Source organism: Elephas maximus, chromosome 5, assembly GCF_024166365.1.
Source record: "Elephas maximus indicus isolate mEleMax1 chromosome 5, mEleMax1 primary haplotype, whole genome shotgun sequence".
Classification (NCBI taxonomy): domain Eukaryota; kingdom Metazoa; phylum Chordata; class Mammalia; order Proboscidea; family Elephantidae; genus Elephas; species Elephas maximus.
Genome location: NC_064823.1, coordinates 137,449,825 through 137,464,407, shown reverse-complemented (window position 1 = coordinate 137,464,407; position 14,583 = coordinate 137,449,825). Strand labels below are relative to the sequence as shown.

Sequence of the window (14,583 nt, the reverse complement as noted above, 5' to 3'; positions counted from 1 at the left end):
GCCTGCCTCAGTTCCCTCCTACCTGCTTTCACCTTTGCCCCCCGCAGTCCATTCTTATTCACCTGCTGAAAACCCACCAATGACTTCCCCCACCCCTGCTTCTGGAACAAACTCCAGACACTTCCCCAGCCCTCAAATTCTGCCTAGCCCCCTAATGTCGCCTCCTGTCCCTCCCTCCCCTGGCTCACATACTCTGGCCACACTGACCTTCTTTCTGCTTCCAACACTCACTCCCACCCCAGGACCTTTGCTCTGCCTTCCCCTCTACCTGGGTCAGTTGCTCCCCACTCCCAGATTTACACAAGGCACTCCTCCTTATTGTTCAGGTCTCAAGAGCATCTCTCTGCCCCAGCTATTGTCACCCTGTTTTATTTCCTTCATAGCACTTCAGCCACTCTGAAATGATCTAAGTTTTTTTGTTGTTTTTTTTTTTCTTTAAACCTGTAAGAGGTCCTGAGGGCAGTCCTCTCTACTGCTCTACCCCAACACAGAACATTGCATGCATGGCACACAGTTGGGGCTCCAAAAATTGGTTAACTGAAGATATGAAGGAATAAATTAGCACTCAACTACTAGCTGAAAAATTGGCAGTTCGAACCCACCCAGAGGCACCCTGGAAGACAGACTTGGAGATCGGCTTCTAAAAACGCAACGGAGCAGTTCTACTCTGCACATGTAGGGTCACCCTGAGTCAGAATCGAGTCGATGGCAACTAACAATTGCTTCTAAGATTGTTGTATGACCACTTTTTTCCAATTAACAATAAACCTCCAAAGAAATGGCTCCCTTCTGGGTTGAGGGGTGGAGAATGGGGCCCAAATAGCTTCCTGAATGTTTCAGTGATAAGTGGATCCCTGACTTTCCCAAGCAAATGCCACTGCAGGTGTGGAGGCACTTGGGCCAGTTAAGGCTGCACTAGAGGCTGGAGGTTGCACTGGCCCAGGTACAGGTGCTCCAGAAGACCCCTACCCAACAGAAGGCTAAAATGGGACCCTGGGCGCCATCTCCCCTGTCAGCTACCACCCTGGCAACTGGCCTTTTTAAAAGGAAAACCACATTCAGGAACTCTTGTTCAACCTTAATGGCTGAAATAGCTTGCTTTTCTTTATGGAGACTTAAAGTAAGAGGTCAGGCATTAGACTGTGTATATAATGTTTGGTCACCTTCCTTAAAGTTAATAAAAACCAAATCCATTGCTGTCAAGTCAATTTCGACTCATGGCAACCCCAAATGCTACAGAATAGAATTGCTCCAATGAATTTTCTTGGCTGTAATCTTTATGGAAGCAGATCACCAGGCCTTTCTTCCATGGTACCATTGAGTGGGTTCGAACCACCAATCTTTTGCTTAGCAGCTAAGGGCAAACCATTTGCACCACCCAGGAATAATAATAATAATAAATAAATAAATAAAACAATAATTGAAAGTTAAGGAGGGACTCACGGTTCTGAACCTAATTTTGAATGCCATTCAGGAGACTTGACTCTCCCTTTGATTCTCTGCTGAGTCTGAGTTCACCAGGCCTGGGAAAGGGTTGAAAAAGGAAGTGATGTGAATGGTTCCCAAGCACCAAACCTGCACAAAAATAACCACTGCACCACCAGGGTTCCTTCACTTTTTTTCTTTTTTAGAGGAAATAAGACTTTTACTGAAGATTTCTGTAATCATCTCCTCAAAATACGCGTTGAAATCCTAATCCCGAAGGATGTTTACCTGTGTTTTATTGACTATGCAAAGGCATTTGACTGTGTGGGTCATAACAAATTATGGATAACATTGCAAAGAATGGGAATTCCAGAACACTTAATTGTGTTCATGAGGAACCTTTACACAGATCAAGAGGCAGTTGTTCGGACAGAACAAGGGGATACTGATTGGTTTAAAGTCAGGAAAGGTGTGCGTCAGGGTTGTATTCTTTCACCATACCTATTCAATCTGTATGCTGAGCAAATAATACGAGAAGCTGGACTATATGAAGAACAGGGCATCAGGATTGGAGGAAGACTCATTAACAACCTGCATTATGCAGATGACACAGCCTTGCTTGCTAAAATGAAGAGGACTTGAAGACCACAGCCTTCAGTGTGGATTGCACCTCAACATAAAAAAAACAAAAATCCTCACCACTGGACCAATGAGCAACATCATGATAAATGGAGAAAAGATCGAAGTTGTCAAGGATTTTGTTTTACTTGGATCCACAAACAACAGCCATGGAAACAGCAGTCAAGAAATCAAAAAACGCATTGCATGGGGTAAATCTGCTGCAAAGGTCCTCTTCAAAGTGTTGAAGAGCAAAGACGTCACCTTGAAGACTAAGGTGCGCCGGACCCAAGCCATGGTATTTTCCATCTCATCATATGCATATGAAAACTGGACAATGAATAAGACTGAAGAAGAATTGCCACCTTTGAATTGTGGTGTTGGTGAAGAATATTGAATATACCATGGCCTGCCAAAAGAACGAATAAATCTGTCTTGGAAGAAGTACAACCAGAATGCTCCTTAGAAGCAAGGATGGTGAGACTGCGTCTTACATATTTTGGACATGTTGTCAGGAGGGATCAGTCCCTGGTCCCTGGAGAAGGACATCATGTTTGGCAGAGTACAGGGTCAGTGGAAAAGATGAAGACCCTCAACAAGGTGGATTGACACAGTAGCTGCAACAACGAGCTCAAGCATAACAGTGATTGTAAGGATGGCTCAGGCCTGGGCAGTGTTTCGCTCTGTTGTGCATAGGGTCGCTATGAGTCGGAACCGAATCGGCGGCACCTAACAACAACAACAACATACCTGTGGATGTGAACCTCTTAACGTAACTGTAGAGAAGGGCTGCTGTGGTGGGAAAATTCCACCAGAGTGATGCGGTTATGGCGCTTGACTTACTCACCCCACTCCCAACCAAATGGTGCATTTGCTTAAATTCTCCACTTTGAATCAACAAAGCTGGCCTTTGCTGAAATTTATACACTTGAAGACTCAAGTCACCTCTTTAACTCCAAATCTGACGAGGCTTCCTATTCTTAAGTCCCCCTCTGCAGACAAGAGTATCTGAGACCATAAATAACCTGCAGGGCTGGGCTGGGGCATCTTGCAAACTAAAGTGATTTGTACACCACTATCATGCAAATGAGATGCTTAGAGCAGATGTTAATAGAAGCGTGATCATTGTACAGAACTTTGAGTTTGTAAGCATTTTTCCTTGTCATTAGTCACTGAAGCTATGACCTTCCCAACTTGCAAATGCCTCTTCCCAATCTTGCAGCCAGAGAAAAGGGCAGGCCCCCTCACCCCAACCTCCCCAGGTTCTCCTCCACCTTGCACCAGTGAGAGTTGTTTACCGAGACCCAGAGCTTTGCATTCATGGAGGAGCTGGGGAGGGGAAGAACTGGGTGGTTCCCTCCTGCCTTAATATGATCTTCTGGGTACCTCCCTAAGGGTGAGGTGGTCCAATTCACCCTGAGAGGGGCTGCCCTTCTTCATGTCTTGAGTTCCCAGAAACAAGAGGGAAAAACTGGCTGCCTAATTTTGCCTGGAGGTCATGTCAGAGTCATCCCAAAGCCCTAGCCCCCTCCCCCTTGCCCAAAAAAAGGCCAATTGCGTCTTTTTTCAGCCCATCAACTCCAACTCATGGGGATCCCATGTGTGTCAGAGTAGAACTGTGCTCTACAGGGTTTTCAGTAGTTGGTTTTTTGGAAGTAGGTCACCAAGCCTTTCTTCTAATATGGATCTGAACTGCCAACCTTTTGGGTAGCAGCTGAGTTCTTAAAGCACCAAGGCTACTTCTAAGGTGCCTACAACCTTTTTTTTTTTTTTTTTTTTAGCAGCTAAGTGCTTTAACAATTAGCTCCACCCAGGGATTCCCCTTTGCCTGAGCTGGGATGGAAATGCCTAGACAGGTAGGGAGGGGACCTCTGCTAAGAGAATGGTTTATCCACTCTGGGTTAATCCAGGGTTAAACTCTTATTGGCTTCTCATTTAATCCTCACAACCACCAAAAAAACGTGTCAATTCTGACTCATGTCGACCTTATAGGATAGAGTAGAACTGCCCTATAGGATTTCCAAAGCTGCAATCTTTATGGAAGCTGACCACTACATCTTTGTCCCTTGGAGAGGTTGGTGGGTTCAAACTGCCAGGCTTCTCAGGAGCTGAGTACTTAATCACTGTGCCATCAGAGCTCCTTTGAAATTTAAAAAAAAAAAAAAAATTTTTTTTTTAAACCAAAAAACAGACCTTTGCTATCAATTCTGACTCATAGAGACCCTATAGGACAGAGCAGAACTGCCCCAGAGGGTTTCCAAGGAATAGTTGGTAGATTCGAACTGCCAACCTTTTGGTTAGCAGATGTAGCTATTGACCACTGCACCATGAGGGCTCCCAATAGTTATCTACATTTTGCCATAAGTCACACACTACAAGCAAAAAAAAAAAAAAAAAGCCCTTTGCCATTGAGTCCATTTTGACTCTTGATGACCCTATAGGACAGAGTAGAACTCCTCCATAGGGTTTCCAAGGAGTAGGTGGTGGATTTGAACTGCCGACGTTTTGGTTAGCAGCCAAATGCTTAACCACTGCACCGCCAGTAAGTGATAAAACAGCATGAAGCCCAGATGTCAAAATCTATTGCTTTTAATCTCTAAATCTGGAGACAAACCATAAGACCATTTTTATCAGCTTTCACAATAACCTTAACTACTTTTATATCCATTTTGTAGATGTGTGTTCAGGCTCAGAAAATTCGTTATCTTGCCCCAAAGTCACGAATTTAGTTTCTGGACGAGTCAGGATTCAAACCCAGATTAGCCACAACTCCATACAGCCTCTTACAGACCTAACTATTGAATCTGTGGACCTTCTACTAGCCTGACCCTAACTTGCCAACCAAACCAACCAGTTGCCATTGAGTAGAATCTGACTCATGGAGGCTCCATGTGTTTCAGAGCAGAACTGTACTCCACAGAATTTTTAATGGTTGATTTTTAGGTCACTAGGCCTTTGGTTCTTTTTTGGTTTTTTTTTTTAGGCCTTTCATAGGAAACCCTGGTGGCATAGTGGTTAAGAGCTTGGTTGCTAATCAAAAGGTCAGCAGTTCAAATCTACCAGGTGCTCCTTGGAAACTGTATGGGGCAGTTCTACTCTGTCCCATGGGGTCACTATGAGTCAAAATTGACTTTATGGCAACGTGTTTGTTTTTGTTTTTTCAGATCTTTCCTATGGACCAGTTCTACTCTGTCCTACTGGGTCACTATTAGTTGGAACTGACTTAATGGCACCTAACAACAACAGGCCTTTCCTCTGAGGCACCTCTGGGTATACTCTAACCTCCAACCTTTCGGTTAGCAATGATTAATGGTTTGTACCACCCAGGGACCCCAAGCTTGCCAACAGAAGTCCCCTGTTGGGGAGCTTACTAACATACATTAAAACCCACATTACGCTGGGTGCAGGACTTGCTTCCCGGCTCCACTTCCAACACAAAGAACCTGCTGGAGCTGGAAAATGGAAGACCCCCTGAACCCTCCTCTCCTCTCCTTGCCTGTTCCTTGGACTTCCTTCACTACCCGGACACACACCACCCCCTGATATCACACCCTCCACAGCCTGCCCAGAACCAGCTCTCTCTACCCAGGACTTTGGGAAACCAAGTACACTGTGGTGAAGGTTCTAGATCCCCCAGGCTGAAAGACAGACTTCATACCTGTGAAGGATGCAATCAGTAGGAAGAGGTAGAGTCCCTCTGCTGCTTGAGACAGAGAAAGGCTTCCCACTGGACAAACTTATATACAGCTTAGCCCCGCCCATGCCAGAAGCCCTCCCTAAATCTGTTCAAAACAGCTCCCTCCCTAGTGGAGATTTAATCTTCTCTGGTTTGAAGACCTTTGGGTTTGTCACATGGTTCTGCTCAATACTCACATCAGGCCCCTTGCTCGGATGGTCTGTGTGAGCAGGCTTGTCTGGCTCCCCATATGTCCTATGAGGACGTTAGAAATACCCCTGACCAAGCCCTACTGGACTGAGGCCACTTGGGCCAGCTGATCCTGATATCCCACGAAGGCAGAAGGTATGGACATTGGCAAGAGAATTCTAAAACTCATCTGGAAAAAAAAAAAAAAGGCAGGAATATAGAAGAAAATTCAGAAGGAAGTAAAGACATGAGATGAAAACAGCCCTATAAGATATATATATTAAAAAAAAAAAACACATTAAGAGGTAACACCTATCACAATAATCTAGTAACAGTCTCAGAGCAACATGATGGATAAACTGAATAAAATGGCTCAAAAACAGATTCCTGCTATATTTGATAAAGAAGGCATCCCGAACCAATTTTAATTTCAGGGATTAGTAATTAATTTTCTAGAGAAATCAATTAGCAATTTAGGAAAAAAATTAGATACACCTCTTCTCACAGGTAGCATAGTGGTTAAGAGCTATGGCTGCTAACCAAAAGGTCGCCAGTTCAAATCCAGCAGGCGCTCCTTGGAAACCCTATGGGGCAGTTTACTATGCCCTATAGGGTCACTATGAGTCAGAATCGACTCGACCGCAACGGGTTTTTTTTGTTGTTGTTGTTGTTCATCTCACATATGAAAACCAAATGCAAAGATATAAGACTTTAAAAACTCAAACTGTAGAAAAACTAGTAGAAAAGATTATTCGATATTAATAACACCCTGGAGGAAAGGTAACTTTTGAAGTTTATACGGAACAGATAAGATAGATAAAAAGAGCTATAGATTTGACTATATGTAAAATTAAGCAAATACAGTGAGAAAAGGAATATTTACAATCAATATAATAAACAATGGATTGAAAACCTTTCTATTTTTAAAGGTTAACCAAATGAATTAGCAAAAACATTAACATTTCAATAAATAAAAAGGAATAAGCAGAAAATCCACTACAGAAGATATGTATCTGCTAATCAAACCTGGAAAACTGTCAATAATTTTTTAATCTAAATATTAAAACAGTAAAAAGGATGATTCTCCTTGTCAGTACTTTTTTTTTTTTTAGGTAATGGTGATGAAACAATGAAATAGATATTCTGTGTTATAGGTAATTCAAGCTGATATAACCTTTGGGGGAAAATTGTAAATATGTATTAAGAAACGTAAAAAATGTTTTACCCTTTGACTTAGTAATTATACTTAGAGAAATCCACATTAAGGCAAAAAAAGATCCAAAACATATGCATACAAATATTATTCATTACAGGGTAAAGAATTGGAAAAAACAAAGAAGACAAGAAGGAAGCAAACTACACATCCAAAATAGGAGAATGACTAAGTAAATTATGATACTAGATAAACTAGACTATTTGTAGCCACTTTTTAAAAAATGTCAGCTAGGAAACAATGTTGCAACATAAAGATGTTTATGACATAAAATAAGAAAGACTGACTTCATAGAAATATGCCAAGATAAAAAAAAAGAAAAAGCTAGCAAAGACAAAAAAGGCAAGATGCACTCAGATTTCTCAGAATGATTGAGTTAGGATGCAATGATTGAATTAAGGGGATTTTAATGTTCTCTATTTTTCCAATTGAAAGGTCAGTGGCTTGAACTCACCAGCGCTCAGCGGGAGAAACATGTAGCAGTCTGTTTCTGTAAAGATTTATAACCTTGGAAACGCTATGGGACAGTTCTACTCTGTCCTAGAGAGTCACTATGAGTCAGAATTGACTTGATAGCAATGGGTTTGGTTTTGGGTTTTTTTTTTTTTTTCCAAATTTTCTCTGTGTCAGTTTTTGTTTTGTGATTTAATAGTTTTTAAAGAACACACCATCACACTTTTTATTAGACAAATACAAACAACGATAGATTTCAGCGGTTAAAGGAAAGAGACAGAGAAGGAAAAAAGATGGCAAGGAAAACAAAAGAGGGAGAAAAGGGATTGAGAAATCGAGACAGAAACAAGATGAGGGGAGGGAATGCAAGCAGAGGAAGGTGCCATGACTTACCGAGGGGGCAAGATCAAGTCACAGAGCAAGCATCTGACCGTGATGAACTGAGAGGCAAGTGAGACCAAAGAAAGAAGATTAAAAGGTAGGGATGTAGTCGTTGTTAGTTAACATGGAGTAGGCTTGGACTCATGGCGACCGTATGTTTAACAGAACAAAATGTTGCCTAGTCCTACCCCATCTTCAGCACTATATTAGAAAATGTTCTGTTGTGATCTGTAAGGTTTTCACTGGCTTATTTTCAGAAGTAGATCGCCTGGCCTTTCTTTCTGGTCTTAGTCTGGAAGCTCTGCTGAAACCTGTCCACCATGGGTGACCCTGCTGGTATTTGAAATACCAGTGGCATGGCTTACAGCATCATAGCGACACGCAAGCCATCAAAGTACAAGCTGACAGACAGGTTAACACTCTAAATTTTAAAAAATGGACAAGAGGCAATTGCTGTTAAATTTTAGACATAATAATATATCCATTTGAATCTAAAATCAGGAAACACTGAGATTTTTTATGACCCCTTTCTTCATCTTCAGTGGAGAAAATTCTAAGCTTACGCCTCACCATACTCAGTCCTTTGCACAAACTATCACTTAATTTGGACAATAATAAAAATTATAGCACTGTTTGAGCCCATTCTGGGAAAAAGAGCTGCAAGCACTTTAGCCGTGTTTATTATTTAATCTTTACAACAGCCCAAGGAAGTAGGTACATTAGTAATCCCATTTTACAGATAAGAAAATGGAGACAGAGAGTTAATAGCTCCAAAGAGGTATTATTTACATATCATTATTTCAGATATGGGAAAACCAGAGCTCAGAGAAATTAAATAACTTGCCCAAGAGCACCCAGCTAGTAAGGGGCAGAACCTGTCTGTCTAACACGGTCTGGTACAAAATCAAAGCCTTCCAGAGGCTCCACAGAAATGTGCCTGTGTACAGGGGGGCCCCACCTTACAGGCCAAGGCAATGATAAAGAGCGGACAGCATGTGACCAAGACAGCAGTGCCTGAAAAAGGCCAGGCTGGCTCCACCCGAGAGCAACTAACAACAACAACTGATTAAGTGGTAGTTATCCAAAAACAAAAACAAAAAACCAGTTGCCATCCAGTCAATTCCGACTCACGGAGACCTCATGTGTGCTAGAGTAGAACTGTGCTCCCTCCACAGGATTTTGCAACTGTTAAGGTGCTTGGCTGCTGCCCTAAAGGTTGGAAGTCCACCCACAGGCAACTCGGAATAAAAGCCTGGCGATCTACTTTGGAAAAATCAGCCATTGAAAACCCTATAGAAAGCAGTGATTTTTCTACCAGGGACAATTCTGCCCCCCAAGAGACATTTGGGAATGTCTGGAGGCATTTTTGGTGGTCAGAGTGGGAGAGGAGGGCGTACTGGCACGCAGTGGGTAGAGGCCGGGGATGCTGCTAAATATCTTACAATGCAGAGAATGTTATTGTGTAAAACTACCTCAGAGTTTTCTAGGCTGTAATCTTTATGCGGATAGATCACCAGGTCTTTTCTGCTGCAGAGATGCTGGGTGAGTTGGAATGCCAATCTTTCAGTTAAAGGCCAAGTGCTTAACTGTTGCACCACCAGGGCACAACCAGAGATTAGCCCCCCAAAAGAAGAATTATTCAGCCCAAAATACCAGTAGGGTCAAGGTTGAGAAACCCTGAGCTGGAGTGCTTTCTGTTTGCTTCCAAACAACCTTAACTGGTAGAAACTGCCACTTCGCAACTTGTGCCCTAAATCTGTGTTTGGGGTACTGTGCGGCCCTGCTCTCCACTCCTGCTTAGGAGGCTTACAGTATAAAGAGCAATTCCAATTCCTCTCACCAAGAGACACAGGAAAAGGTGACTTTAAAAGAAAACAAAAAAAAAAACCTTTTGCCGTGGAGTAGATTCTGAGTCATAGCAACCCTGTAGGACACAGTAGAACTGCTCCATAGGGTTTCCAAGGAGCAGCTGGTGGATTCAAACTGCTGACCTTTTGATTAGCAGCCGAGCTCTAACCACTATTCCACCAGGGCGCCTTAGTAAAGTCAAATGATCATTTCTTCTTTCAATCTCTAGAATAGTAGACCAACGACATTTGACAGAAGTTTGAAATACCTGGTATTTCAAAATAGACAAAATGGAGCCCGTGTGAAAAGACATAGCTGCCTCTTTGATTATAGAAACCCTGGTGGAGTAGTGGTAAAGAGCTTTGGCTGCTAAATAAAAGGTCAGCAGTTCAAATCCACCAGGCGCTCCTTGGAAACCGTATGGGGCAGTTCTACTCTGTCCTATGGAGTCGCTGTGAATCAGAATGGACTTGACGGCAGTGGGTTTGGTTTGGCTTTTTCTTTGACTGTAATACAGGATTTGGGATCTAGAAACTCTAACACATTTTAGGAAAAAAGAATGCTCTGTTAAACAATATTGGTCTTTGCACCTAATATTGGAGGAGCTTAGCAAATAAATAATAGATTCAGACACAAAGCTCCTTCTGATCTTTCCATTTCAATCTTTCTGTAGTTTTGACATTTTTGATAAATGCCTTTTTTTGGAAACTCTGTCCACCCCTGGCTTCTGTAACTCTGCATTGTTCTGGTTCCCTTCCTGGCTCTCGATCAATCTGGGCTGCCACTGACCGCTTGACCTCCTCCTATAGACCCTCATTCTCCTTGAACAAGTTCTCTCTGCTGCCCTGCTTTCTCTAAATGCCTTTGTTAGTACAATTCGGAGGTCATAATGTGGGGCTCGTAAGTCTCATACAGACTTGCTGCTGTCACTGGCACGGCCTGAGATTTACTTGACCACAGACTGGGACAAAACCTTGAGAGATACAATCCAACATTACTGTATGGTCTGTATGCTGTGGGGGTCAGACCAGATGCTAAGAACATGAGAGAAGCAAAAATTCCATCAAGTTCAAGGTCTTTGGGGTTAGACAGAAAAGATACTTAAATTTCCTAAAAGAAAAAGCCCACAAAATTAAACCTAGTTTAAAAAAAGAAAATTTAAAAAACTGAAATCTTTTCTGTATAATCCTTTCTAGGCACAAAAGCCAATTTCAAGGGCACAATAAAACACCCATTTGATGACTGGGTCGAATTTTAATGCAAGTTTATTCTGAGTTTGTGTGTATACGCATTTTTCTGGGGAGCATGTCCAATGCTTTTATTATATCCACAAAGAGTCCTTGACAAGATGAGGTTTAAGAACTTTTCCCTGGGGTGGGAGTGACTTGCAGGTCTCTTCTCCAGTCTCAGGTGTCCAAATGGCTGCTGAGATCGTCATCTGGATATCCCACCAGTCCACAGTGCCATTTTATTAGCGTGCCCCTCCCAAACAACCGCTTGAGGGAGGGGCTGTGCAGGCCTCCACCACAACAATAAGCTAACTGTGGTCCAGGCAGTTGCAAAATGTGGAAGAGCTCAGTCTTCCTCCTCCCTTCACACCATCTTCCCAGGAGTCTCACCACTCCCTTTGGCCTTAACTGCCTAGAAAAAAAAAAAAAAAAAAAAAATTTTTTTTTTTTTAGAGCCCTCCCAAAACTCTGCCTCCAGCTCAGGTTTCTCTCCTAAACTCCCAGCATGGCCATTCAACTGCCTTTGGGGCATATCCATTTGAATGGTCCCCAGACAACCCAAAATCAGCATGACCAAAGATAAACACTGCATCTTCACCCCAAAACTGCTCTACCTCCAGTGTTTCCTGTTTTAACAAATGGCATCAGCATCCTCTAAGATTCCTTGAGCCAGCTGTATAAGGGTCAGCTCAATGCCTTTGCCCTCTCCCTCACCCCAAATCCAATCAATCATCAAATCCAATCTATTCTGCCCATGTAATCCTCATCTCTCCATCCCCTAGAGCAGATCACCGTTGTTCTTGTATCATCACTGCACTGCTGGTCTCCAATCTCCCAGTTGTCCCACTAATGCAATCCCAGACCCCAGCCAAAGTGATGCTTCCAAAATACAAATGTGTCAGTTGCTGCTCTGCTAAACCTTCAGTGGCTTCCCCTTGACCCCAAGAGAAAGTCCAGACTCCTCTTCATAGTTCATGAGACTCCTTGATCTAACCCCTGCTTATCCCTGTAATAACAAATCTCAGGATTTTCCCTCTGACACCCCCTGCTTCAGACATGACACTTTTCCCTTGTTTTTTCCAGTGCCCAGGCTCCTCAACCCTACCTGTTTATTTGCTCATTTATTTATTTATTCATCATTCAACAAAAATTTACTGAGCCTCTACCACAAGCCAAGGAGTGCCTGGTTGGCACAAACCATGCTCAGCTACTAACCAAAACGTTGGTGGTTCGAATCCACTCGGAGGCATCTCAGAAGAAAGGCCTGACGATCTCCTTCCGAAAGGTCACAGCCACTGAAACCCCTATGGTGCACAGTTCTACTCTGAAACACATGCAGTTGCCATGAATAGGAATGGACTTGCTGGCAACTGGTTTGATGTTTGTTTATCATGAGCCAGGCACTGAGTACAATGACGAAGATAAACATGATTTCTGCTCCTAAGAGGCTTACACTGGTCTGGCTGACTCCTTTTCATCTTCAAGATCTCAGCTTAAATATCAAGGAAATGCTCCCTTTTCTCTAAACCAGGTTAAGTCCCTTGGTCTGTGTCCTGAGAGTACCCTGTTCTTCTCTACTATAACACACATCTCACCTCACTACTGCTTAGCGTCTCTCTTTCCAGCCAGACTGTCAACCCCATGTGGAGAGGCACCAGCTCTCTTGCTCACCTCTGTCCCCAGCAGTAAGCACCAAGCCTGCTGCATAATAAAAATAATAGACATTACATATTTAATGTACGAATTATACCCAAATATTCATATTTTATTTTCCCAAGAGACTGGAAGCTTTTTAAGAACCATATTTTCTCCCAATAATGACCACATGGGATTTCAGTCCAGCCTTAGTTGACTGGATGGACATGTGTCTCCATGTGGGAAAATGAGAGGAAGGAAGCTCAAAGATGAAGGCAGCTTCTTGGGAGGCTGAGACATGTGTGGGGACCCCTGGAATTTACAATTTTACCATCTGATTGTTCTCCAGAGGAGCATGGGACCCCTTGGTTCTCAGTACTTGCTGAACTTTAGAGCCCCCCCCAGGGAATTTGACGAAATACAGATGCCAGGCCCCTCCCTCAAGAGATTTCAGTTCAATCTTCTGGGCTGAGGTGTGGGCAATGCAAAGTTTGAAAATCTTCCCATGTGATTCTTTTGCGCAGCCAGAGCTGAGAATAGGTTTGGGGCCTCCTGGAATTTAAAAGGTCTTGTCCAGATCTAGAAAATCCTGGTGCCATAGTACTTAAGTGCTATGGCTGCTAACCAGAAGGTTGGCAGTTCAAATCCACCAGGTGCTTCTTGGAAACTCTATGGGGCAGTTCTACTCTGTCCTATAGTTATCGGAATTGACTTGACGGCAACGGGTTTGGTGTTTTGGGGGCATCCAGATCTAGGTCTACAGATATGCAGATAATCTGTCAGGAACTCTTGGTATCTGATGGAGATTGACATTTAAGACGTAATCAGAGGTGAAACCAAGGAATGAAGTCAGACAAGAGCAGGTCCCTTGTATTTCTCTAAAGTTGCCTAGAATAGCTTTCTTTGCAAACTATAAACCTGACAGGCGACGATGAGAAAAAAAAAAATCCTAAAAAGATTCAAAGAATATTAAACCAGGAGAATCACAGACCCCTAATCACTCATTCAACAAACATTTACTGAGTGCCTACTATGTGCAAAGTATTGCTGTAGGTGCTAGAAGGGATACAGCTATGCACAATAAAAAGTCCCTGTCTCTGCAGCATATATTCACCAAGCATTCATTACCTGAAGCCTGAACAAATAATTTGTGGGTATGTATCCACTGCTATTTTTCAAGGCCATGTAGTCACCGTTGAATTTAATAAAATATACATTCATTTAAAATAAATTAAAAAAAAAATTTTTTTTTTTTCATTTAAAAGAGTCTGTTAATTCTAAGTGGCATATTGTCATTACTGTATTTTTATGCTAATAATGTGAGCCTTCTACTTTTGTCTGCCAGTTGTAGCCCTCCATCAGCAAGGTACTTTCATAAGCGCACTATGCTAATTTTCTTTTACAGCAGCACATTAAAAAAAAAATTGGAGTAGTAGTGATTATGAAAATACCTCACAGAGGGAGGGCACCGTTGGCAAACAAACATAGAAAGTACGTGTTATTTGAGTAAAAATATGGAGCATTTATTTTGTACAAGAGAAAGTCTCAGCTGGGTGCTAGCAAGTCTAACACTTCTCTAACACTTGCTAAGCTCCCTTTTGTAAACACTAGGAAGAATGCTTCAGGATCAGAACATTTCCCAAGCAGAAATATCTGGCTAGAATTGAACAACATTACTGTTGCATTTTTCCCCCTTATATGTATTTTCAGGGTTACTTTCTAGTTGCAGCAAGGGATAATGATTTTCCATTTGTAGTACTAACAGAAGATTTCATTTCAAAGAAAATTTTAAGCAGAAATAACAAATGCTTACACTTGAATTACAAATATTACTACCAAGGTAGTTTGTGAATATGGCAAAAACCATGACAGTGGTATGTAACTGAGAGAAGACTGGAAAACACTGAATTAGGCTG

General features: G+C 42.3%; 1 protein-coding gene across 1 annotated transcript in view; it reads right to left on the bottom strand.

Annotated features, from left to right (window-relative positions):
* The window catches only part of LOC126077247 (sodium-dependent phosphate transport protein 2B-like), a 57,847-nt gene that overhangs the window by 17,741 nt on the left and 25,523 nt on the right, over positions 1 to 14,583 (bottom strand). The window contains exon 2 of the mRNA XM_049886398.1: positions 1,444 to 1,523. Within this exon, the coding sequence (XP_049742355.1) occupies positions 1,444 to 1,470 (27 nt within the window). The 5' untranslated portion in view covers positions 1,471 to 1,523. The remainder of the gene's footprint in view (positions 1 to 1,443; positions 1,524 to 14,583) is intronic.